We start from the raw sequence: 23,708 nt of genomic DNA on the forward strand, positions 1-23,708 counted from the left end.
AGGGCTGTGCCCGGGGGCGGGGCATGGAGGTCAGAGCTCCTAGAAGCAGGACTCGGAAGGGCAGGGAGCTCTGGGACTGTGTTGCACCTTGGTGGTATCTCAGATCACGCGGGGTCATCTGGCTTAGCCCACTAGGTAGATGGTGAAACTGAGGCCCGGTGGAAGGGACTTGCCCAAGGTCATGTCGATACGGTTGATCATCCTTGGATGCGTGACACCCTTCACCCTGGAGGTTTGGTGGCAAAGATGCTCTCTGCATGCCTTCCCTCCTCCATGGTTCTAGAACCTTCTCCTGGGGTTGTGTTAGAGATTCACCGAGTCTGCGTTGGGGAGGAGGGTCCTGGAGAGTTGCCTATTGCTGTGATTATGAGTCTCTGGGCCCAGGCACCTCTGAGGCAGCTCCCACAGGAAGTGCGGGGCTGGGTGTGATAGTTGGGTGAGGGTGAGGTGGGTAGTGGACTATTGTGCAGTCACTACCAGGCTTGGAAAAGCGAGACCTGGTGTGTTTGGGGCAAGTTACTTCAGCTGCTGGACCTCAGTGAGGTCGCCTGAGACGTGGGGATAAAAGTTCCTGCTTGGCAGTTTGACATATGATCCTGAAGTCTATCCTGACCTCCCACATGTGCTATAGACATCTCACACTTGCCATGTCTAATCAGAACCCTTCGTCTCCATCAGATCTTCTGCCCAAACCTGCTCATCCCATCAACTTCCCTATCTCAGTAAATGGCCCCTCAGATTCAACTCTTGGTGTCATCTTTGATTTCATCCTGCTCCCCAAATTCAGTAGGTCAAATCCTTTTAATTCTGCCTTTCCACATATATGCCAGATCCATCCACGTCTCTCCTGTCCCTACAAAGCACAAGTCACTGTCTCCTCTCAAGAATATAGGCCCAACGTGACTAGACCCATTGATTTTATTATTTTTTCCTAAAGAAGCTAGACATCTGAATTTTAAGGTGGTATTTCTTGATTTTAAATATTGCCATCAAAATTTATTAGAATGGCATCAGGCTAAATAAGCTACTGAAGTTGGCCCCGGGTTGTGACATCTGAAACTGATCAGGGCTGGGCGTGTGGTCAGGACTGGGACGGAGTTCAGGGGTGTGGCCTGGCCTGGGTGTGGCGAATCAGGATCTTTGTGGTCAGAATTGAAGGTTGTGGTTAGTGCAGAGCATAGGTGATCAGGAGTGGGGTGTGGCTTGAGAGGGCCTTGGTTATTAGAAACCCAAACCCTGACCTTTCAGGGGCGGGGTTCATTGCTGTGGTCAGCAGTATGATTCTGAAGCAAAACTTTCTGGCTCTTAATTCTGCTTCTACCACTTCTAGTTGGGTAATCGTGTACAGAGAACTTAATTTCTCTGGGCCTCAGTTTCTTCATCTGTGAAATAGGGATAATGGTACTTGCTTGTAGGTTTCCTGAGGACCAAGTGGCATATAGTAGGTGCTTATAGTGTTTCCTGTGATTGTTTGTCATTCCTGTCTTTGTCAGGAGCAGACAGGGTCCAAGTAGAAAATGTGGAGGGGGCGGGGGGGGGGGGGGGCAGTGATCTGGGTCAGGGTCCTGTGTGTGTTGTATTTTTTAGAGAAATGGCCAAATAGCCATACCTGGCTGGAAGGAAGATCTCAGCAGGCTTTCCAATAACCTCTAAATTTGAAAACCTATCCTCAGGTTGAGGGCTTGAATAAGCTTAACTGCTACTTGCTCTGGGATTTTTTTGGTCTGGGCCTCAGTTTTGCCATCTGCAAAATGGGGGGTTTTAGCCATCCTCTCCTACCGAGTTCTTTCGAGGAGCCTAGGACAGAGACCACAATTCAGTGAGTGCTCTATAGATGGCCACTGGCTGGGGGACAGCTGGGGATAGCTTTCAGGAGCTGCAGGCCAGCCCCTCCACGCCTCAGTGCTGGTGCTGTCCCTGGTGCTGACCGTGCTTCTCTGCAGGCCTAAAGCTGGGCATGGAGCGGGATGCCTATGTCATGATTGCGGAGAAGGGGGAGAAGCTTTACCACATGATGATGAACAAGAAGGTGAACCTGATCAAGGACCGTCGGAGAAAGCTGAGCACCGTCCCCAAGTGCTTCCTCGGCAAGTGAGTGGCCCGACCTTGGCCTCTGCTGGGTCCCTGGGTCTCAGCTGGAGGCTGGAGATGGGCAGACGACTGCACCCACCTGGTTCTTCCCCGTCCAGCCCCTCCCCATAGGAGCTCTCCTGGGCAGAGCTACTAAAGCACCCTGAATCCTTGTGCTTTGGAGGTCAAGAAGGATAGTGGGCCCCCGTATCAGGTCTTTCAAGTATTTTTAACCATAACTCACTGCAAAACAAGTTTCCTGTTATGACCTGGTACACACATCCAAGTAATATGTGAATGAAGCTGAAGAGTCACAAAACTTCCTGTGTTCGATGTACTCTGAGAATATCTGCTCTGTATTTCTATTTCGTTCTATCCTGTCTTGTCCTATCCTGCCTGATCCTATCCTACCCTTTCTGTTCTATTGAAGTCATTTCAAAAATACTCCTGAGCGAGACCTAAGAAATTGATTTCACAAACTACTAGTGGGTTGCCCACCATGGGTTGAAAAGTGCTGTTCTAGCATCGAGGAAAGAGAAGCCACGGTAGTTGTTTCAAGCACAGAGGTATTTGACACAGGGGATTGATTACGAAGGTGATGGAAGGTCTGGGAGAGCAGACGTAGGCTCTGTATCAGTCTGCTGAGGCTGCCATGACAAAATGCCACAGACCGGGCAGCTTAAACAACGAATTTATTTTCTCACAGTGCTGGAGGCTGGAAATCCGAGAACAAGGTGTCTCCAGTTGGGTTGGGGTCTGGGGAGGCCTCCCTTTCTGAGTTACATGTGAGAGAGGAGGAGGGGAAGGGTCTGTAAGCTTTTCAGTACTTAGGGCCTCTCATTTCTCTGTTTGGGAAATACATTATTTACTACTAATAAAACATTTCACCCCAGCCCACATTTTATAACCAAGCAGCAAAGGGGTCAGAGCACAGGTGTGACCAGATTAGATCTTTTATTTGTATTTTTATTACTTTTTTATTGTTGACACTATTACAGATGTCCCCATTTCCCCTCACCTTTGCCCACCTCCATCCAGGTCCTCCTCCCCTGCCCCCGGCCTTCACCACACTGTTGCCTGTGTCTGTGAGTTGCACAATATGGTCTTTGGCTAATCTCTTCGCCTTCTGTCACCCAGTCTCCCCTACCTCCCTCCCCTCTGACCTCTGTCAGACGGTCCCATGTATCCCTGCGTCTGGTTCTGTTTTGCCAGTTTATTTTGTTCATTAGATTCCACATATAAGTGAGATCTTACGGTATTTGTCTTCCTCCGATCGGATTGTTTCACTTAGTTTCATAATCTCCAGGTCCATCCGTGCTGTCGCAAAGGGTGACAGTTCCTTCTTTTTCACAGCTGAATAGTATTCCATTGTGTAAACCGGGGGTGGGGAACCTTTTTTCTGTCAAGGGCCATTTCGATATTTATAACATCATTCGCAAGCCATACAAAATCATCAACTTAAAAATTAGCTGCTCTATTTGGCCAAACATTGAATTAACTCACCCCTCATGCCTTGGCAGGGCCAGACCAAATGATTTCTCGGGTCTTCTATGGCTCGCAGGCTGGATGTTCCCTACCCCTGGTGTAAATGTTCCACAGCTTTTTATACACTCATCTGCTGGTGGCACCTGGGCTGTTTCCAGATCGTGGCTCTTGTGAATAACGCTGCTATGAACATGGGGGTGCATACAGTCTTTCTGATTGGTGCTTCAGGATTCTTAGGCTATATTCTGAGACGTCTGACTTTGGATTGAGTCTTAAACCCAGGATTCATTCCCCTGGGGTGGGGGCATTCACCTGAGGGTTGGGAGAGGCAGAAAATATTGTCAGGCTCTTTTCAGACCTACTGTGTACTAGACACAGTGGTCAACACTCTGGAGAGGGCAGAAGACTGCTGAGGGCAACCTCATGAACCTGTGGCCCACATTGCAGGAGAAGTTTGCCTGTGAGCAGGGACTTGACTTAGAATTTATTCACTTACATCTCACCTGCTTCCCAAAAGCTTTTGAAGAGTAAAAAGCCAGTGTTATTATAGTGCCACAGACCAGGAGAGAGGTGACTTGGATGAGGGCAGTCACAGAGGAGAGGGGGGAAAACGGTTGCATTCTGGTCATGTTGAAGGTGACCGCATTTGCTGATGGGATGAGAGCAAAGATAGTGAAGGTCTGACAGGAAAGTCGGAGTTGCTGCTTGCCAAGAAGGGAAGGAGAGGGAGGGAGGAGCAGGTTTCAGGGGGGGTGGGGAGTAGGGCTCGGAGGCTCTGTTTGGACGGTTGCACTGAGACTATTAGACACCTGGATGGAGATGTTGACTTGATAGCTGGATATAAAATCTTGACTCGGGAAGAAAAGTCTGGGTTGGAGACCTGCGTGCAGGAGATGTGGGCATTAGATGGTCTCTGGAGCCACAGAGACTGAAGGGAATCTGAAGAGGAGGTGGAGAGGCCGGGATTGGGTTCGGGGGCCTGATGGCCTTCGGAGGAAGGACCAGCAGAGGAGTCGGGGAGGGGCAGGCAGAGAGGTGGGAGGCACCCAGGGCGAGTGTGGTGCTCGGAAGCCGGGTGAATAAAGATGCAGAGACAGTGGGAAACAGAAGCTTAGGTTTGGACGTGGGGACGTGGGAGGTTGAAATGCCTGGTAGACATTCAGTATTGATGTTGGATGGGCAGTCAGAGACCAAGTGTGGAGCTGGGTATGGTCATGGGCCAAGGCTTGTGGTTGGCAGGGCAGCAGGCAGGAGATTTGGGGGGGTGGCTGGGCCCCTGAGGGGTGATCAGGATGCCCTGGGTTTGGGCTGCCGTTTGGCCCCTAAGATCAGCCCCCCCAGCTAAGCTCCCTGGGTGGAGAGGAGACGGGGTGGCAGACCTGCAGGCTGTGGGAAGTGGTCTCCATCCGCTAATCCCTAATCCCTGGGCAGAAAGGATGTTTTTCTCTCCAGAGGAGCCTTCCTCCTCCCTCGTCCCCCAGGGTCAGAGGACTCCCCACCTCCTGCCGGACCCCTCCGAGAGCATAGTCCACCGGATGGGATAACCTGTCTGTGGTTAGAGCTTCAGCGGAGTGTTCTGTCTCCTCAGGAAGGATTAAGGAGATTTCTTTTACTGCCCATTGGAAACGGGGCCAGCATTGAAGCTCGTTGTGTAATCGCTGGGGCCTACGGGCCTGTTGTCCTGCAGGAGACTGCTCTGTAAAACTCTTCCCCCGGACGGCTTTGCAGTGCACCGAGCCCGGGGCTGTGATCTCCTCCTCTGCTGGGCTCAGCTCCCCAGCCTTCTCCCCCTGGAGCACCCCGGCCCCTCGGGTGGAAGGAACCAGCAGCCACAGGGGCATCATTATTGAGCCTCTCTCTGCCCCAGGAGCTGGCTTGTGGCCGTGCCTTTAACCCTCATACAACACTGTGAGGCAGGCTACTGCCACTAACCCCATTTTAAGGGGGAGGAAACGGGGCCACAGAGAGGGAGAAGGTCCTGCCCAAGGTCACAGGTGGGGAGCTGGGATGTGAATCCAGAACTTTCTCCCACAGCATTCTGCTGCATTGATCCATTTTTATCTCTGTTCAGCACATTTCATTTTTACTTCATTGTTACTTTCTCTCCACTTGTCTCTACCACTAGACAGGGAGCTCCATGAATACAAAAAGTGTCTGATTTATCTTTATAACCTTCAAGGGTTGGGCTTTGAGTCAAACTTGGACTCAAGTCCTGGAGCTCCCACTCCAGGACTTTGGGCAAGTTTCTTAACTTCTCTGAGTCCAGTAAATGATCGATGAATGAGCGGGAATAAAATATGCCTGATAAGATTGTTGGAGAAGGCAGTGAGAAAATGCAAGTGACATGCTGAGCACAGTGCTGGCAAGAGTGATAGAAATGTGTATTGGACTTAAGGAGTGGCCTGTTTTTATTTTATTATTTTTTTCTTTATTGATTAAGGTATTACATGTGTCCTTATCCCTCTCCATTGCCCCCCCCCCCCCACTCATGCCTTCCCTCCCTGGTGTCTGTGTCCACTGGTTAGGCTTATATGCATGCATACAAGTCCTTTGGCTGGTCTCTCCCCCTTACCCCCACCTTCCCCTTCCTTCCCTCTGAGGTTTGACGGTCTGATTGATGCAGGAGTGGCCTGTTTTTGCCAAACTTAAGAGACAAAACTCACAGATACCACATGACAAAAACCAAGGAATAAAATCTGTATGTTACTCTGGAAGCATCATGGGAGGATCATGGCATTTGTCTTCTGGGATCCCCAGATTAGTTGGGGAGACAGAATCTATTATTCATTCATTCATTCATGCCATTCATTCAGTGTTTACTGACTATGTGCCAGCTGTGAACAGGACAAATGAGATCTCTCACCTCATGGAGATAACCAGCCCATCAGGGAATCAGCTAATAGACAATAGACAAATACAAATAAAAATAAAGAAGGGAATTTCAGAGAGTTGAAGATGCTGTAAGGAAGTAAGTAGGTTGGTATAAGAAGGCAAGGAAATGGGGTGCTATTTCAACAGCATGGTCAGGAAGAGCCTCTCAGGGGAGGTGATCTTTTAACCAAGGTCTAAATAACAAGCGAGAGCCAGCCGTGAAAATATCAGGGAGGGAATGGCAGGTACAGAAGCTCCAAGGTGGAATGAGCCTTGAGTAAGTAATTGAGGAACAGTAAGGAGGTCAGTGTGGCTGAAGGGAGTGAGTGGGAGAGGGGTGGGAGACAGTGGCCCAGGGGTTGACGGGCCAGATCAGGCAGGGAAGGGGTAAGAGGTTCAGCCTGTATTCTCAGTGCTCTGAAAAGCCGTTGAAAGAGTCTAAGCGGCAGAGGACGATGAGGGTGAACCTTCATGCAGGCCCTGAATGAGGACACTGTCAGAGCTGTTGGAGCCCAGGGGACAAGGTGTGATGATCTAGTCTGGCAGGGGCAGTCAGGGAAGGCTTCCTGGAAGAAGAAGGCATTTGGCTTTCCCCTTGACAGAGGTCAGATGTCATTCAGTTATTCATGTCTGCCAGAAGGGAAGCTCTCAGGTGGAAGAGGCCTTGCTGTCTCATCTACCTGTGTGCACAGGTGCGGGGTATGAGCATGTGGTAGCTGGTCAATAATGATTTGTCGAGCATTGCTGCAGGTATCTTCAGGAAGCATCTTAGGCAGTGGGGTTTACTATAAATCCCCCAGTCCCTACCCTCACGGAGCTCAAGGCCATGGGAGAGATAGGCACGAGATTATTGAAGTAGGTGGTGAGTGGAACATTGGGCCTCCGCTAGGGCACTTTCCTAGAAGAGACATATCTGTGCCTCCCCTGTGGCCAGCACTGAGCTTGGCTCATAGGAGGCGGAATCCATGTTTACTGGGTGAATGATTCTGGGGACCAGGAAGGACGGAGGGATGAAAGCTGGACACATAATAACTTTGAGCCAGTCCCCCATTCCCTGGACTTCAAACTTGCCACCAACTAGACCAGCCTTCTCTCGGTGTCCCCCGACCACTGCACCGAGCTGTGTCCTTCCGGAAGACTGGATCTTGCGGCTCTTTGCAACTCCCCGCAACTGGCATATTGCCGCTTTCCTAACCTTAACTCACTCAGGGCCTTTGTGTATGCTGATCCCTCATCCTAGAACACCCTTCCCTGCACCCAGTGGCGGTAAATGGTGCCCTACTGACCCAGCACAGTTCGCAGATGTGTTTTCTGTAGGCCACATGGTGCTTCCAGAAAAACTTGGACTTGATATCTACATTTACCAGTTGGGAGATTTCACAGGAAATGCGGGATTTCCGGCTTTTCTTGAAAAGCCATAGGATGTCTTAGTCTTCCCATGCAGCCGTAGTCAGCCTCTCTGAGAAGTGGCTCCCGTCTCCAGCAGTGAATTTTATCTGGTTTTGCACACTGGATCCCAGCTTAAGGTTTTGTATGATTAAAAAGTCTACCTGTTAAATCCAGAAAGCCCCTGAGTGAACCCCTTGCCAGATGGACCGTGTGAAAGCCCAGAGAGGGACAGTGGCTTGCCCAAATTTGCCCAGCAAGCTGTGAAACCTCCTTTGTCCTCTAAAAAGGAGCAAGTCTCGGCTTAGAGCAGAAACGTGGTCCCAGTTGCTGTCCTCTGGTTTGTCTTCTGTCCTAGCATCTGCTGTGGGGTACTTCCTGTCCCACCCCCAATCCTGGCCACAGGGCTGGGGTCAGTGCCAGGGGCGGCCCCCAATGGGGCAGCGAGTGGGCAGCCGGACGCTGAGCCCCCAGCTTCCGAGAGTGGGCACTCAACATCTGTTCACTTCTCTTAGCTGTGGGCAACTTTCTCCCTGTCTCTGAGTTTTGGGACTTAGAGAATGGAACTGGGGATGGGCAGGACCCTGAGCAGTCTCTTCCCCACCTGGGGGCCTGTTCCACCAATAGATCCATTTCTTCTATGCTCCCCCGCTGGGCCTGCACCCGGGGCTCTCTGAATGCCTCAGCACACACCACTACCTACACACAACGCAGGTCTTTGCTCAGCAAACCCTGGAAAGCTAAAAATAGCCCTGCCCCCCTCTGGCCCTGTAATTGGAGGCGGGACAGCTGGTTTCGATAAGCAGGAGAGCTCTGTGCTCTGGCCAGCTGCCACCTGCTTTCATTGAACACAGATTGCGAGGCGGAAACAGCTCGTTCCCGGCTCTCCCCTTTCCTGCTGACTTCAAGTGGGTTGAGCTCTGAGTGCACTGCCAAGAGCCGGGAGCTGGGGTCTGACTGAGCCTCTACCCCACGGGGTGGTCACATTGGGTTTGCCGGCTTTCCTGTGGCCGATGAGCACCGCTTCCTCCCTGAGTCCTCCTCCTGGTCCCAGAACACTCCTCCTTGCTCAATGGTTCATTCCTTCATCTGTTCAATACACAATTATTGAGCCCTCATGTGCTTTTTTGACCCTCTTCTGGGTTCAGGGGGTGGAGCCATGCATAAGAGGGCATGGAGATTACATTCTGGTTGGGGGAGATGGCTGATAAACACACACATAAATCTGCAAATAGTACCACTTCAGGCAGTTACAGCATTCAAAAGGAAGCAAAACCAAGAGATGGGATGGACTGTGTGGGGCTAAGGGACGGCTCTGGATGAGGTGGTCAGGGAAGGCTTCCCTGAGGAGTTGATATTGGAGCGGAGACCTGAATGATAAAAAGGAGGGGCTACCTGAAAGAGCTGGGAAGAGTATTTCCAGGAAGAGGGAACAGCAAATGCAAAGGCCCCGAGGCAGGCAGGAACGTGGCATTTTTTAAAGAAGGTGGGCATGGCTGAAGCATAATCAGTGAAAGGCATAGGGAACGGGTCAGTGAGGACGGGGCATTTCTGCAGGGCCTTGATTTCATGTGGGCAGACTTTTCTTCTTCTTCTGACAGTAATGGGGAAGCCCATTGGAGGATTTTAAGTAGGAGGCTGACATGATGTGATCACTGTTAACTCTCCTGACTCTCCACAGTTACCTTTCTGGACCCGTATTTCTTCCTGCTTGTTTGATTTTTCATTCCTCCTGTTCATCCATCCATCCCTCTAGCCATCCATCATCCATTCCCCACCCATCTACCCAATTACCTCTCTACTCATCACCTACCCACCTACTCATGTTCCGCTCCACCCACCTGCTCACCAGTCTTTTCAGCCGTCTGTTATTCATTTCTCTGTGAAGTCATCCACTTATTCATTCACTTTCCATTCATTTACGTATCCACTCATGTGTCCATCTATCCATCCTCCCATCCTCTCACTCTCCCATTTTTCCATCTACTCAGCCAGCCATCCAGCCAGCCTGAGGCAGGGCTGGGGGTCTCTGCCATTGGTCATGGGGAGAATCACAAGGCCTCAGCACAACCCCCAGGGCTGTGGCCCTCTAAGCTTTGCTTCCCTGAGGGAAGTTTAGCTGTCCTTCCCAGGAGCGGGTGAGGCCAAGCCTGCTTAGTGCTGGTCCCTGAGGGCCAGGACTGGGGAAGTCCTCTCAACCACATCTTCTGTTCCTGGCAGTGAGTTTGTTGCCTGGCTCCTGGAAATTGGTGAAATCAGCAAAACTGAAGAAGGAGTCAACTTGGGCCAAGCCTTGTTGGAGAATGGTATTATCCACCATGGTGAGTGGGGGCGGGGCCTGGTGGGCGAAGGGGTAGGAATAGGTCAGACCCCTACAGTGCTATTTCCACAGACTCAGAGGCTATTTCTATACTTCTCTGCAGCCACCCTGTTCTCTGGCACAGTGGGGTCCCAGGAGTGTGGATGCCCTTATAAAACTGCTTGTTCTCCTAGGGTAGCAGCAATGTGGGGACACCTCAAAAAGATAGGGGCAGAGGAGTAGAGTTTTCTGTCTGCTTAAGTTTACTGAGTGCCTATCTGGAGCCAGGCACTGTCCACATAGCGGTGAACGGGACAGATGAAAACTCTTGTCCTCATGGGGCCAAGCTTCTAGTTGTGGGGAGAAGACAGTAGACAAGATAAATACAAATAAGTGTATACAGGTGGTGGCAAGTGCTAGGGAGGGAGAGAAAGCAGGGAGTGGGGTTCATCATGAATAGGCGAGTTGGGAAGGCCTCACTGAGAAGGTGAGGATGGAGCCAGCACCTGAGAGAGGGAGGGAGCCAGGTGGGCTTTGGGGTTCCAGGCAGGGAGAACAGCCAGTGCAAAGTCCTCAGGACAGAAGGGTACGTGGTTGTTCGGGGAACAAGAAGGATGCTAGGATGGCTTCTGCGGAGTGGGCAGGGGGAGTGTTAGATGACGTCAGAGGGCCCAGGGCCCAGGGGAGTGCTCAGGGGGATGGGGTCCAGGGACTAATAGGGGACTGTCGAGCCTTTGGCTTTACTCTGAGTGACATGTGGAGAAGCCACTGCTGAGTTTTGAGTGGAGGAAAGACCCGCCTAGCTTCAGACTTGAGCAGGATCCTTTTGGCTGCCATGCGGAGAGTGGACTGTGTGCCAAGGGTAGCAGCAGGGCGCCCAGCGCGGAGGCAGCTGCGAGGGAGATGGAGGTGGCTTGGACCTAGTGGGAGTGCAGAGTCAGATTCTGAATGTTTTGAAGGGAGAGCCTACAAGGTTTGCTAATGGATCCAAAGTGGGGCGTGAGAGAGAGAGAGAAACACGAAGGGTTGCTCAAGGCCGTTGTGTAGAGATGGTTCCATAAATCCTGACGGTGTGGTCTCAGACCCAGCACACTTGGTCCCCACCCAAGCCTTGGTGATCTAGCTCCAAGGAGATGCTGGGCCCGTTGGGTCCCAACACAGGCTGGATCAGGGGGATTTCTGGGCCTCTCATGACCCAAAGTCTCCGCAAGGCCCCGCACGTAGCATGGGCAGGAGGCTCGGTGAAATCTTGCTTGGCACGGAGCCTGGCCAAGTGGAGGGGGGATGATGGTGGGCTTGGGGCCGAGGGGGCCTGCTGTGTTTCACTGCCCCCTGGGTCCCTCTAGTCTCTGACAAGCACCAGTTCAAGAACGAGCAGGTGATGTACCGCTTCCGCTACGACGATGGCACATACAAGGCCCGGAGTGAGCTGGAAGACATCATGTCCAAGGTAGGGACCCTGTCACCCTGACCCATCATCCTGACCCCTCAGTCACTACAGAGCAGGCCCCAGCGGCCTCTCCTCCTCCCCGCTTTTCCTCCCACACCTGTTCTTTCCGGGGAGCCACCTCTCCCAGCAGCCTGGATTTGGAGCCCCTGAAGGATATGGCCTGATCCCAGACTCCCCTTTTTTTTTCTTTCAGGGTGTAAGGCTTTACTGCCGTCTTCACAGCCTCTATACCCCTGTTATCAAGTAAGTTACTCTCTCCAAACTTCAGTTTCACCTTCACTGATCACTGCACCGAGCCCCAGCCTTCTCCATCAGCTGGGGCTAATAATGACACCTACCCTGCAGGCTTGTGACTAGGGTTGAGTGAGTTTTTTGGGAAACAGTGCAGCATGGTGGTGCATTTGAATCTTAGCCTGCCAGGTACCAACTGTGTGACCTTGGGATAGTTACTTTTTCCTCTGTGGAAGGGGGGTCATAATAGGATCCACCTCAGGGCCTTTGCACTTGCTGTTCCCTCTTCCCTTATGTGCATGCATATTTGCTTCCTCACTTCCTTCAGATGTCTTAGAGGGCCTTCCCTGACCACCTTCCTAATAAAGCATCACCATTGGCATGCACTATGCTCCTTACCTCACTTTGGTGTTCTTCTTGAACTTGTCAGTACGACATATGTCATATTGTCAGTAGGTCAGTTGACATATGTTTATTTGTTTACTGTTCTTTTCTCCCCTCTGAATTGTAAACTCACCAAGGGTGGGGAATTTGCTCATTCCTGTGTCCCAAGACCCTTGGCGCCTGGGACAGTGCTGTCCAGTAGACCTTTCCCCACTGATAGACATGTTCTGTACCTGTGCTGTCCAGTCCAGTCGCCTCCAGTCCCTTGTGGCTCTCAAACCCTTGAGATGGAGGAATGTGATTTTTAAGTTTGATTGATTGAAAAATGGCCACATATTGGAGAGTGCCGGCCTGGGGTAAAGTAGCACTTAGTGAATGTTTGTTGAGTAGTAAATGCTGAAAGGTAATGAATCTTCTTGGCCTCTGTTTCTGCATCTGTGAAATGGGCATAAGATAAGAATAGCTCACGCCTCTTGGGTTGTCACGAGGATTCAATTTGAATGGTGCACGGCACCGAGGAGCGCCGTAGAAATACCAGCGAGTGGTTGTTCTCTTTACACGAGGCTTATGGTTGTGGATGAAGGGTCAGAGAGGTTGACCCAGTTCTTACCCAGGTCCAGGTGCCCGTGTCCCCCTGTTCTGACAGCTCTATGACCTCTCAGAGAAGCAGAGAGGAGGGGCCCTTCCTGACAGTTGCTGGCCTCGTTGTTGGCCTTTGGCCTCATTGGAGGTCAGGTCCTGGGAACCACTTTCATCTCCAGACCTGCCTCCGCCTCCTCAGCCCCTCCCCTGCTCGTCTCCTGCAAGTCCCAGAAGGGCCCCTCCTTCACCCATCACCCAGCCTGCTGGGCTCCCCAGCTCCCCGAAACCCGAGAAAAACTCCCCAGCTGGGCCTCACTGGCCTCGGCATGGGCCGGCCACATAAAGGCTGAGAGATTATTACAGTTGGTTGCAAGGTCCTCGGAACCCTTCCTCCCAAGACTCAGCAGGAGTTCAGAGGCCACAGGGGTTGGGGCACTTACCTCGGAAAGAATCAGGACTGTCATAGGCCCGGCCCTCTGCTCAGTCCTGATTCCCGACCCTGGCCATTGGAGAGCGTGGCCACGTTGGAGTAGTTTGTTACCTTTAAAGACAGGATGTTCACAACAAAACAGAAATGGGAAGGATGAATGAGAGTTTTCCTCATCACTCAGAGGAAACCAGCTTTCTATAGTCACGGTGCTGTTGACCTTGGGGCTGGGCAATTCCGTATTTGAGAGCCGTCCTGAGCATCCCTGGTTTCCACCTGCTAGATGCCAGTAACCCCTCCGCCTCTCGCCCGGTCATAATGGCCAAAAGTGTCTCCAGACACAGCCAGGTGTTTCTTGGGGGGCAAAGTCGCCCCTGGAGAGAGGAGACGGAGAGCCATTTACTCCTGCCCCGTCACGCTGTGGGTGAGAAGGGGGTCTTGCCCTGAGAGTGAGATGTGGAATCCGGGCCCAGTGCTGTCCCCAGCCCCTCACCCTGCCCCCAGGCCTGGAGAGCCTGGCACCTTGGATCCAGAGCACTAGGGCAGGAAAACATCTGCTCCCGCCTCTGCTCCCCCATGCGCTCAGGATGCGCTCCCTCCTCTCCACAGAGACCGGGATTACCACCTGAAGACGTACAAGTCGGTGCTGCCTGGGAGCAAGCTGGTGGACTGGCTGCTGGCTCAGGTGAGGACTCCGTGACCACCGTCGAGGTCTGCCTGGGACTGAGAGGCTAACGGGATGTAGACCTTCGAGGACTTTGTTTCTTAAACTTTTTTCACTTGTGGTAAAATACACATAACACTTGCCATCCTAACCGTTCAGTGGTTTTAGGTGCATTCACACTGCTGTGCAGCCCTCTCCAGAGCTCTCTTCATCTTGCAGAACTGAAACTCTGAACGCATTAAACACCCATCCCCATCCCTCCCGCCCCAGCCCCTGGCAACCACCCTTCTACTTTCTCTCTGTGAATTTGACTGCTCGAGGCACCCTGTATACTAGTATGTGGAATCATATAGCAGTTGTCTTTCTGTGTCTGGCCTATTTCACTCAGCATTATGTCTCAGGGTTCATCCATGCTGCTGCATGTGCCAGAATTTGCTTTCTCTTTAAGACTGAACCACATTCCATTGTACAGATAGACCACATTCTATCAATCCATCAGTCAGTGGACACTGGGTTGCTGCCACCTTAAGGCTTTCGATTTTAAAACTGGGACCATCCTGGGCCAATTGGGATGAGTTGGTCTCATCCTGGAGCCTCCATGTGGAACTTGCCAAGTTACTGCTTTCACATACATTCCCAGGGGGCAGGGGCTGGGCGAGGCTTGGCAAGTCTATGCATCAATTTTGCTGCAACTTCCCAAAGGTGTTTGTTCCACGGACACTCCTGTCTGCCTGTCTCTTGTCCTTTATGGCTCCCGTTCACAGGGCACGTCCTCTGTGCCAGGCACTGCCTGGGCTCTGAGCATGATCTCACTGCGTCCCCCAACCCATTTACAGCTGGGAGAACCGGGGCCCAGAGAGGCCATGTGCCTGGTCTCGGGCACACAGCCTCGTAGCAGCAAAGCTGCGGGGACTCAGACAGGCCTGTCTCACCCACTTGTGCCTTAGTTCTGCAAACTTTTCGGGGAGCCTGCAAGAATGTTCATTCGTAATCTGTAAAAAGAACGCATCGGCTCCAGAGATGAGGAGACGACGGCAAAATCAAAGTGGATATGTGTTTAAACATTTCCAGCTTTATGTCAACCTTCATTTAGCGATCATGAAAACCCCACTCCATTCAGAAACACTGTGCTGGCTGGATTTTCTCATGTCACACAAATTCATGATGGCTGCCTAAAAATCACAGCAAATCTGCAAAGTAATTGTTTCTTGGCGTCAAATACCTTCAGAAGCAAGTTTAGAAGATTCCTTTGAAATATGGTACAAGCCACAAAAAACATATTTAATGTAGGATGTGGGTGCATTTTAATCTGTTTGCGCTGATGTAGGACCCAAGGTCTGGAATGTCTGGATTTGATGTCAGATTTGCACATTTGGGAACCACAGAACATCTAACCACTGTGCTACACCATCCCTAGGGCCCCAGGAAACCAGCCCAGAGCATGTTTTACTTACAGCCAGGCTGACCTGGGTTCAAGTCCTACCTCTGCCACTTCCTAGCTGAGTGATCTTGGACAAGCTACTTAACTTCTCCGTGCCTCAGTTTCCACACCTGTAAAATGAAGCTAAAAAACCTTCCCGTCTCCTTTGGGTTATTTTGAAGATTCAATGAGTGGGTCACTTAAAGTGCTTCAAAGGGCCCCTGGCTCCAGAGTTCACCGTCTTCACCTCTCTGCTCGGTTGTTTTGGGCTGTGCTACCTGTGCTCCGGGGCAGCCCAGACTGTGGTCATCAACTGGAGGGCAGGGGTCAGTGGGCTGGGGCGGGACAGAGCTGGGACAGGCCGGGAGCCAGGGGTGGGAGGGCACAGATCTGCCAGCTCCTGTGCTGGCTCAGCAGAAATGTGCCCGAGTGCCCTCCTCACGGACCTCCACCATCAGGCAGATGGCATGTGCTGACGGAGGCAGGGTTTTCAGTACAGGGGGCCCGGGCCAGGGTGGGAGCAGACAAAGGGCCAGGCTGGCGGCTCGAGGCAGTGGCTGAGGAAACTGGATAACCAGGGGCAGGACTGGAGCCTTGGCTGCAGCCCTGGGTACCTAACCTCTTGGAGCCTCCGTTTCCCTACGTGTAACATAGTGTTTGGGGGAGGGTCCAGCTCCGAAAGGATCCCGTCCTCACAGTGTAACCTCAATTCTTCACTTATCAAATGGGGTTAATAAGAGTGATTGCTTCCGGGTTACCATCAGGACCAAGTGAGCCCGCCGGCGTGGCTCAGTGGTTGAGCATCGCCCTATGAACCAGGAGGTCCCAGTTCGATTTCCAGTCAGGGCGCCTGCCTGGGTTGTGGGCTGGATCCCCAGTAGGGGAATGTGCAGGAGGCAGCTGATCCATGATTCTCATCATTGATGTTTCTATCCCTCTCTGTCTTCCTCTCTCTGAAATCATAAAAACATATTAAAAGTGAGATTGTGCAGTGCCCGGCATGCGGTCGGTGGTGAGAGGCATCCTTGGGCATTGTGACGGGTTTTGGAATTCATGGGCAAAGGGGCCCTCTGAGGCCCTCTGTAAGTTCCCCCACTGTGTTCGCTCTCCAATCCTGCTTTGCCTCTGCTCCCTCCATTCTGAGGTTTTCCTCCCTACTGAGAAATAGCCGAGCAAGAATCACTGACATTTATCAAGTGCTCGCTACACGCCAGGCATTAGGCCAAGAGTCTCACGGGGAACATGTCCTTTAGTCCTCACAAGACTCTGAGAGTGGACACGATGATGGCTCCCATTTTAGAGACACGGAAACCAAGGCAGACAGAGGTGAGTTCAGGGTCAGTGTCCAAACTGGGTTTTCCATTCTTTCATCCAGTCCATTCCTTAGACATTTTTCGTGGCCCACTAATTGCTCGATACTGTGCTTCAGGGCGGGGATGTGGGGTAAACGTGGCAGGCACTACTGCTGCCCACGGGAGCTGACATTCTAGTGGGAGACAGACCTTAAACCAAATGTGTTTATTAGGAGACTAGAGGCCCGATGCACGAAATTCGTGCAAGAGTAGGCCTTCCTTCCCTTGGGTGCTGGAACCGGCTTCCCTCTGGCACCTTTGACCCGGGATTCCCTCCTCTGGCCACCAGGACGAGGGCTTCCCTCGGAGCCCCAGCTTCGTCTGGAAGGACGTCCGGTCTAATTAGCATATTACGCTTTTGTTAGTATAGATTGTGGTAGGCAGTGAGAGGACCCCAGGGGCAGGGAGCATCGGGCTGATCCTCCCCGAGAGCGGCGCCCTGAAGGGACAGTGCATTTCAGGCTGTGACAAGCGCAGCACAGATATGATTAAGGGGAGGAGAGCGGAACTGGATGAGTATTTGTCCAGAGGGTGTGTGGGGGAGGTGGTGGAGGACGACTTTAGGGGAGTTGGGGAAAGACCTACTCTGAGGAGGTGACGTAGGTACTGAGACCTGAAAAGCCAGGGCAGGGCATTCGAGGGGGAGGAAGGAGCTAGTGCAAAGGCCTGAGGTGGGGTCACGTGAAGTGTGTGGAAGGAGCAGCAAGGAGGCCAGTACTGCTGGAGCTCCCAGCTTTGGGGGTGAGGGGGCAAGTCGGGGAGAGGATGGGGGAGTGTGGTGTGTGTGCCTGTCCTTCCTCCGGGAAGGGAAATGGTGACTTGTGGTTTCCCCACAGCCGATGGGGCGTGGGGTGGGGGCTGACTTTTCAGGTGATGGGTGCATCCCGGATCAACGGATTTCCCTGTTAACCCGAGAATCCCACAGCTGTTCTAACGTAGGAGCCTCCCTGTGGGCCACTCCAGGACCCTTCGGGGAGCAGGGGAGCAGGGATGGGCTGGGAGGCCAGACTGAGTGCCTCAGAAAGCCAGGTGGGCTCCAGACGGCTGCCCAGGCCCCCAGGCTGCGAGCTGGGCCCCGGCTGTGCCTCCCCTGCTGGCCCCTCACAGTTGGGGGGTGGCTGCTCTGGATTCCGCCTCTCTCATGGATGGCGGCCTCCCTCCCGTAGCAGCACTCGAGCTTGCCAGCCCTGCAGCCACGGGCCCGGGGTCCCACAGGAGAGATCCGTCTTCCTCTCGGCAGCTGGGTCAGCCAATGCAGCAGCATACCGAGGCCAGCGGTCCCCCAGGCCCTCTGCTCTGCGTCTGAGCCCCAGTCCTGGCAGACTGAGCTCTGCCGCTCTGGCCCTCACTTCTCCTGTAGCTGGGAACTTGCCTCCCTGGCCCCTCCGATGCTCAGGGAGGCTGGGACAGCCCAGGCCTCCGGCGCGTCTGTGTCTGGCAAGGGCCTCTCGGAACGTCTCACTTTGGGAGTTATTTTATTTTTTTGGTTTTTGTTCATCCTTTTTAAAAAAATTAAATTTATTGGTGTGATATTGGTTAATACGATCATATAGATTTCAGGAGTGGGTTTCTATGTTACAAGAGCTGTATATTGCACCGTGTGCTCACCACCCAACGTCAGATCTTCTCCTGTCCCCATACATTAGGACCTCCCCCGCCCCCTCGGGGAGTTGTGTAAATGAGAGGTTGTCTGAACATAGTTGAAGCTCATTGACTTGGCTGCAAGCTCCTGCATGACTTGGCCCCTGCGGACAACACCTTTAGTCAACACATATTTATTGAGCACCTACTATATGCCAGGCCCTTGGGATTCAGCAGGCAACACAGACCTGCTCGCTCACCCTCTCTTTGCCAGCCGCTCCAAGCTTCATCCCACGGCTAGACCTTTCTCGTTGTTTCCTCTGCCTGTCAGCTCTGCCCCCACCCACAGGTCCCCTCCCCCCACCTCATGCGCACACACAACTCACACACTTTGCCTGAACATGTGGGTTGCAAGAAGCAGCTTCTGGCTAACTTCAGGAGTGAAAACAGGGGAGATGGTGCATTGGGAGGTTATGCGGCACCCACAGGGTCAGGCGAGACCCAGGAGCCAGGCCTTAGAAAGAACTGGCTTCGGGGAACTCCCGTCTTCTCGGGCGCCGGAGCTGAGGGGCGCCGTCTGCAGGACACTGCTCTCGGGAGAACCAGCTCCAGTTGTTCCTGATCCTGGGGTTCCTCCACTCAGTCATGTTCCTGGGGCACGGAGCATCGCACTGGCCTTACATGGGTCATGCGCCTCAACCTGGCCTGGGGGAGGGGGGGCAGTGGCAACCCTTGAGGGAATGTCCCCCCAAGATGACATTCGACATGGGAGGGTTGGCCCCCAAAGGTGAGCCCAGCACACTGGCCACACCTGGTCATTCTTCAGATTCGGGTTGAATGCCACTTTCTCGGAGAAACCCTGAGATGAGCCAGATCCCCCTGTTTAAACTGCACCAGGGACAGAAAACCTAGTTAAGCAGTGGCCTGGGCAGATACGCCACATAATCGTCAGGCCACATATCAAGAGCCTTTCTTCTTGCACTCCGTCATCCTCAGCAGGTCTGCACCTTGGTCATGAGATCGCCCACAACCCCCTGCGTCACTGCCTCCTGTGACTCTCCCCCAGGCAGGGAGGGGCCGGGCTGCTTGTCCCTTTTGTCAGGGAGGAGGGGATTATCCAGAATCGCCTGTAGGTTTCCCCAGGTGTCTCATTGGCTAGAGCTAGGTCAGTTAGGAAGTGAACTTGATTTCCATCAGAGATCCAGCTACAGAGTCTGAAAGAAATTAGGGGTCTATTTTTCTGTATTATGAGAGAAAACCGAGGCTGGTAGTTCAGAGCCGCTCGGGTCGCCTCATGATACCTCTTTCTGCGGTGCTGTCCTTGGAGTGTTTCTGTCCTCAAGGTCTAGGCTGACTGCAGAAGCTCCAGCCATCACATCTTTGTTCCAGGCAGAAGAAGAGAAAGGAAGGGCCAGGGACAAAGGGGTTTTGCCAGAGTTCCCTACCAGCGATTTCTGTTTATGTCTCACGGACCACCTTGAACTGCAAGGGAGGCTGGCATTGCGTTTGTCTGGGTGGATTCATTGCCGTCCACAACAGTGAGGGTTTCAGTGCTGCAGGATTTGGAGAGGGTGGTTTCTAGGCAGCCAACAGTGTCTGCTACTTAAAACCTCCATTCCCCTTTTGTGGTGTTTGTCACACACTACTCAATGTGTTTATTGCAAATACAATAAAATAATACTCTTGTTTGGGGTGTATTAATAACAATCACATACATGTTTTGGGGGGTACCTCTGTCAATAAAACAGACACAATTCCCTGTCCATGCTAGGGGTGGTGGGGGCCTTTTCTCCAGCCTCACACAGCTCCTCGGGTGCCAGTCCACCTAACACCGCCCCTCTCCCCACCCTTGTTCTATTCCAGGGCGATTGCCAGACTCGGGAGGAAGCAGTGGCGCTTGGCGTGGGCCTGTGTAACAACGGCTTCATGCACCACGGTAATCACCCCTTCCCCTCCGCCCAGCCTCCGTCTGTCCTGGACAGAAGAGGCGGCCTGGACCCTGGGCCCTGCTGCATTTCACAGGGAGGGGAAACTGAGGCCCAGAGAAAGCATGGTTGGGACCCAGGTGGAGGTCAGAGGCGGGGGACTTGGGATGGCCTTTTGGCTGTTCCTCCTCCTGGCTTCCGCTTTGTGCTGTAACTCAGAGGTCAGCAAACTCTATGCAAAGGGCCAGACAGTACATAGTTCAGGCGTCTCAGGCCTCACAGCCTCTGTCACAGCTCAGCTCGGCATTGCAGCCTAAAGGAAGCGCCAGGCGATGTGGAAGCAAACGGGCGCAGCTGGGTGCCAGGGAACCTTCGCTGTGGCCACAGTCTTCACTCTTGGTCATCCTCAGCAGGTCTGGACCTTGGTCATGAGATGCATATCCTTTGCCTATTTATCTATGAGTTTCCCAGCCTTTTCTGGTTGATTTGTTGGAGGGTTTTTTTAAATTTTTTTTTTACATATTCTAGGTAGTTATTCCTTATTGGCTTTTAGACAGTACAGTGCCTTTTGGAGTACAGTGCGCCTGAACCCCTCTTCCACCCTAGGACAAAGATATTCTCCTGAATTTCTTGTCCCTTCTGCAGGGGGAGAGGTATGCCACTCACAGGAAAGGTCACCTGGCCGCTCCCCTGCCTTGTAGCCTGCAGCCCTGCTTTTAGGCCTGACTCCGCTGACTCCCAATAAGCCCAGGCCCCTCTCTGGGCCTCAGTTTCCCCATCTTTCTGCTGGAGGCCTTGCTGTCCCCTCCTCTCTGAGCTCAGCAGGCCCATGGCTCTGGGCTTGGCACTCACTCCCCCGTTGCCTGTTTCCCCAGCTGCGAGGTCAGGTTGGGCCCAGTCCGGGCAGCCTCAGCCATTCCTGTTCAGTGGCCCCGTCGCATCAAAGTCCCTCATTCCCAGAAGCCGCTCTGTTCCCCGTGGGGCCCTCTGACAGCTCCGTCCCTCCTGCCAATCAGCTGGGCAGAACCTCTCATTTGTGGGTGAGGGTAATTAGGGGTCCACCCCAGCTGCTATTCTGGGAAGGCTGCTGGCTGAGGACATTCGTGTGTGTGTGTGTGTGTGTGGGGGGGGGGGGGCGCGGGGTGAGGGGTGACTCCCAGGCAATACCAACACTCTCAAGGCCCCTCAGGGAGAGAAATTGCAGGGTGCGGCCCCTGCTCCCCTGTCCCCTGCCACGAACTCAAAAACAGGCTAAAATAGGAAAGGGCCAAATCCTAGGTTTGTGGCTGCTGCAAAATGCAGGTTGGGGTGCAGAGCAGAGGGTGAGGTGGGGCCTGCGTGGCGCCTCGGGGCATCTGACCTGAGCTCACGGGACCCTGAGTTGTCCTCAGGGAGGGACCCAAGAGAGAGTCTGGTGGTCCAGCTCTCACTTCAGGCACATATGGGGAAACTGAGGCTCACCACTGAATCCTCACAGCCACGTCGGGAAGTTGGTGCTGTTACTCCCCCCCCCCCCTCCCCGTACAAGAGGAAATGGAGGCTCAGAGAGGCTAAAGGGACATGAAGTTGGGAAGGGGCTGAGCAGGGATTTGAACCTGGATCTGGCCCCATCTCACAAGGCAGGCCAGCCGCCTCAGCTGAAAGATGGCCGTGGTGATACCTCACCTTGCTGAGCTCCTGCACTCGGAGTCCAGCTGTGTCCCCAAACATTTCAGCAGAGACGCAACATCATGCCGCTTCTTCCCACATGTTTACAGTGGGGGGAAGCCAGCCAGCCCCCTGGGGCCTGGCTCCCGAGCTCTGGGGAGAGCAGTAATTTGTGTGTCTGCTCTCTCAAGAGGTAAGAGGGGTGGCCTGAGAAAGAAGCTCACACACAGCTAGACATCCCGGGAAAGGGAGGAGGAGGAAGGGACGGCTGCCTGCTGCTTCTCTTCAGTTGCCACACTGGCGGGCGGCCTCTGTCTTCAGGGGTGGCGGGGACTTGGTGAAGCGAAGGCAGCGGGTTTTCCTTCTCTCAGGGGCCTGCCTCCCTCCAGCAGGCGAGGCTGGGCAGCATGGTGAACAGGAGAAGCTCTGAGACCTCGGGCAGTTTATTTAGCTTCTCTGGCCTTCGTCCCCCCTTCTGTCGTAGGGGTGCAGCAAACCCTTCCTTGCCTGAGGCGTAAGTGAACCTGAGCTGCCATCCGTGGTGAGCCTGGCACTAGTAGGTGCTTAGCTGAATGGTAATTCACAGGGACCAGGTCACCTACTGGTGGTTACTGGTTATTTTTACTCATTTTTCTGGCTTGTCTTAGAGAACAGAGGCCAGAAGCTTTTTCCTGCAAAGGCCCAGCTAGTCAATGCGCTAGGCGTTGTGGGCCATGCAGACTCTTGCAATGACTCACCTCGGTCATTGGGGCACCAAAGCAGCCCCAGACAATGCGTGGGTAAAGGGGCGTGGCTGTGTTCCAAGAACACTTGATCTGTGGAAGGAGGCCGTGGGCTGGATCTGGCCCGCAGGGTCTGAGTTGGGCGGTCCCCGGTCCGAAGTGTCTCCCTGGGGCCTCTTCCTGGTCATTACTGAAGTTGAGCTCCTGCTCAAATATTTGATGCCCATTTGAGCTCACCCCTCTGTTAATTGCCCATTCATAGCCTTTGCCCTTCATCTATGAGTTTCCCAGCCTCTTCTAGTTGATTTGTTGGCGTTTCTTGTATATTCCAGATAGTTATTCCTTGTTGGCTTTAGACATTGCGGAGCTTTTTGTATCTGCTGTCTGCCTGTGGCCTTCTTGTTGAAAGGAAGTTACAGGGCTTTTTGGAGGGTTTGAACCTGAATCCCCTTTCCACCCTAGGACAAAGATATTCTCCTGCATTTTGTTTGGTGAGTTTTAGTTTTCCTGTTCATATTTAGGTCTTCAATCCATCAGGAGTTTATTGTGGTATAAGTGTGAGTAGGGATCCCATTTTATTCCCCCCCGCCCCCTGCCTAGATGGGTTGCCTGCACCATCTGGAATTCTCCATGTGATCATTCATCATCCATCACATACTAAGTTCCTGTAAACACACGGTCCTCTTATGTGATTTCTGTTCTCTTCCACGGATTCTTCATCTGTTTCTGTGGTAGTTCCACACTGTCCTGGTTACTGTGGCTTTGCAGTATGTCTTTATAGCAGGTGGGGCAAGTTCAGATTTTTCAAGAGACGTTAGAAAGCCAGACTTTTATGTGAAAGATCCTAATACGTTAGTGTTGGCACGTGATTCCATTGAATAAAACACGGTGCCGGCCAAACCAAATTTGTCCAGGGGCTGGTTCCGGCCCGTGGCTGCCAGTTGGCACGCGGCTGACACCTTCCCATGTGCGCCTGACCACGTGCTTGTGTGTCTGTGGGTTTGCAGTGCTGGAGAAGAGCGAGTTCAAGGACGAGTCGCAGTACTTCCGCTTCCACGCAGACGAGGAGATGGAGGGGACCAGCAGCAAGAACAAACAGCTTCGCAACGACTTCAAGCTGGTGGAGAACATTCTGGCCAAGCGCCTGCTGGTAGGAGCAGAGCTGAGCTGCTGCGACTTCCTTCCCCAGACCCTCCTTCCGATATGGCTTCA

General features: G+C 53.0%; 1 protein-coding gene across 1 annotated transcript in view; it reads left to right on the plus strand.

Moving 5' to 3' along the window:
- PREX1 (phosphatidylinositol-3,4,5-trisphosphate dependent Rac exchange factor 1) overlaps nt 1-23,708 on the plus strand; it is a 182,020-nt gene that overhangs the window by 126,791 nt on the left and 31,521 nt on the right. Inside the window, exons 10-16 of the mRNA XM_079783577.1 lie at nt 1,944-2,091; nt 10,033-10,133; nt 11,458-11,561; nt 11,755-11,804; nt 13,795-13,870; nt 20,066-20,138; nt 23,504-23,646. Of these exons, the coding sequence (XP_079639703.1) occupies nt 1,944-2,091; nt 10,033-10,133; nt 11,458-11,561; nt 11,755-11,804; nt 13,795-13,870; nt 20,066-20,138; nt 23,504-23,646 (695 nt within the window). The remainder of the gene's footprint in view (nt 1-1,943; nt 2,092-10,032; nt 10,134-11,457; nt 11,562-11,754; nt 11,805-13,794; nt 13,871-20,065; nt 20,139-23,503; nt 23,647-23,708) is intronic.

The sequence above is a fragment of the Cnephaeus nilssonii genome (assembly GCF_951640355.1).
Source record: "Cnephaeus nilssonii genome assembly, chromosome: 11".
Lineage (NCBI taxonomy): Eukaryota > Metazoa > Chordata > Mammalia > Chiroptera > Vespertilionidae > Cnephaeus > Cnephaeus nilssonii.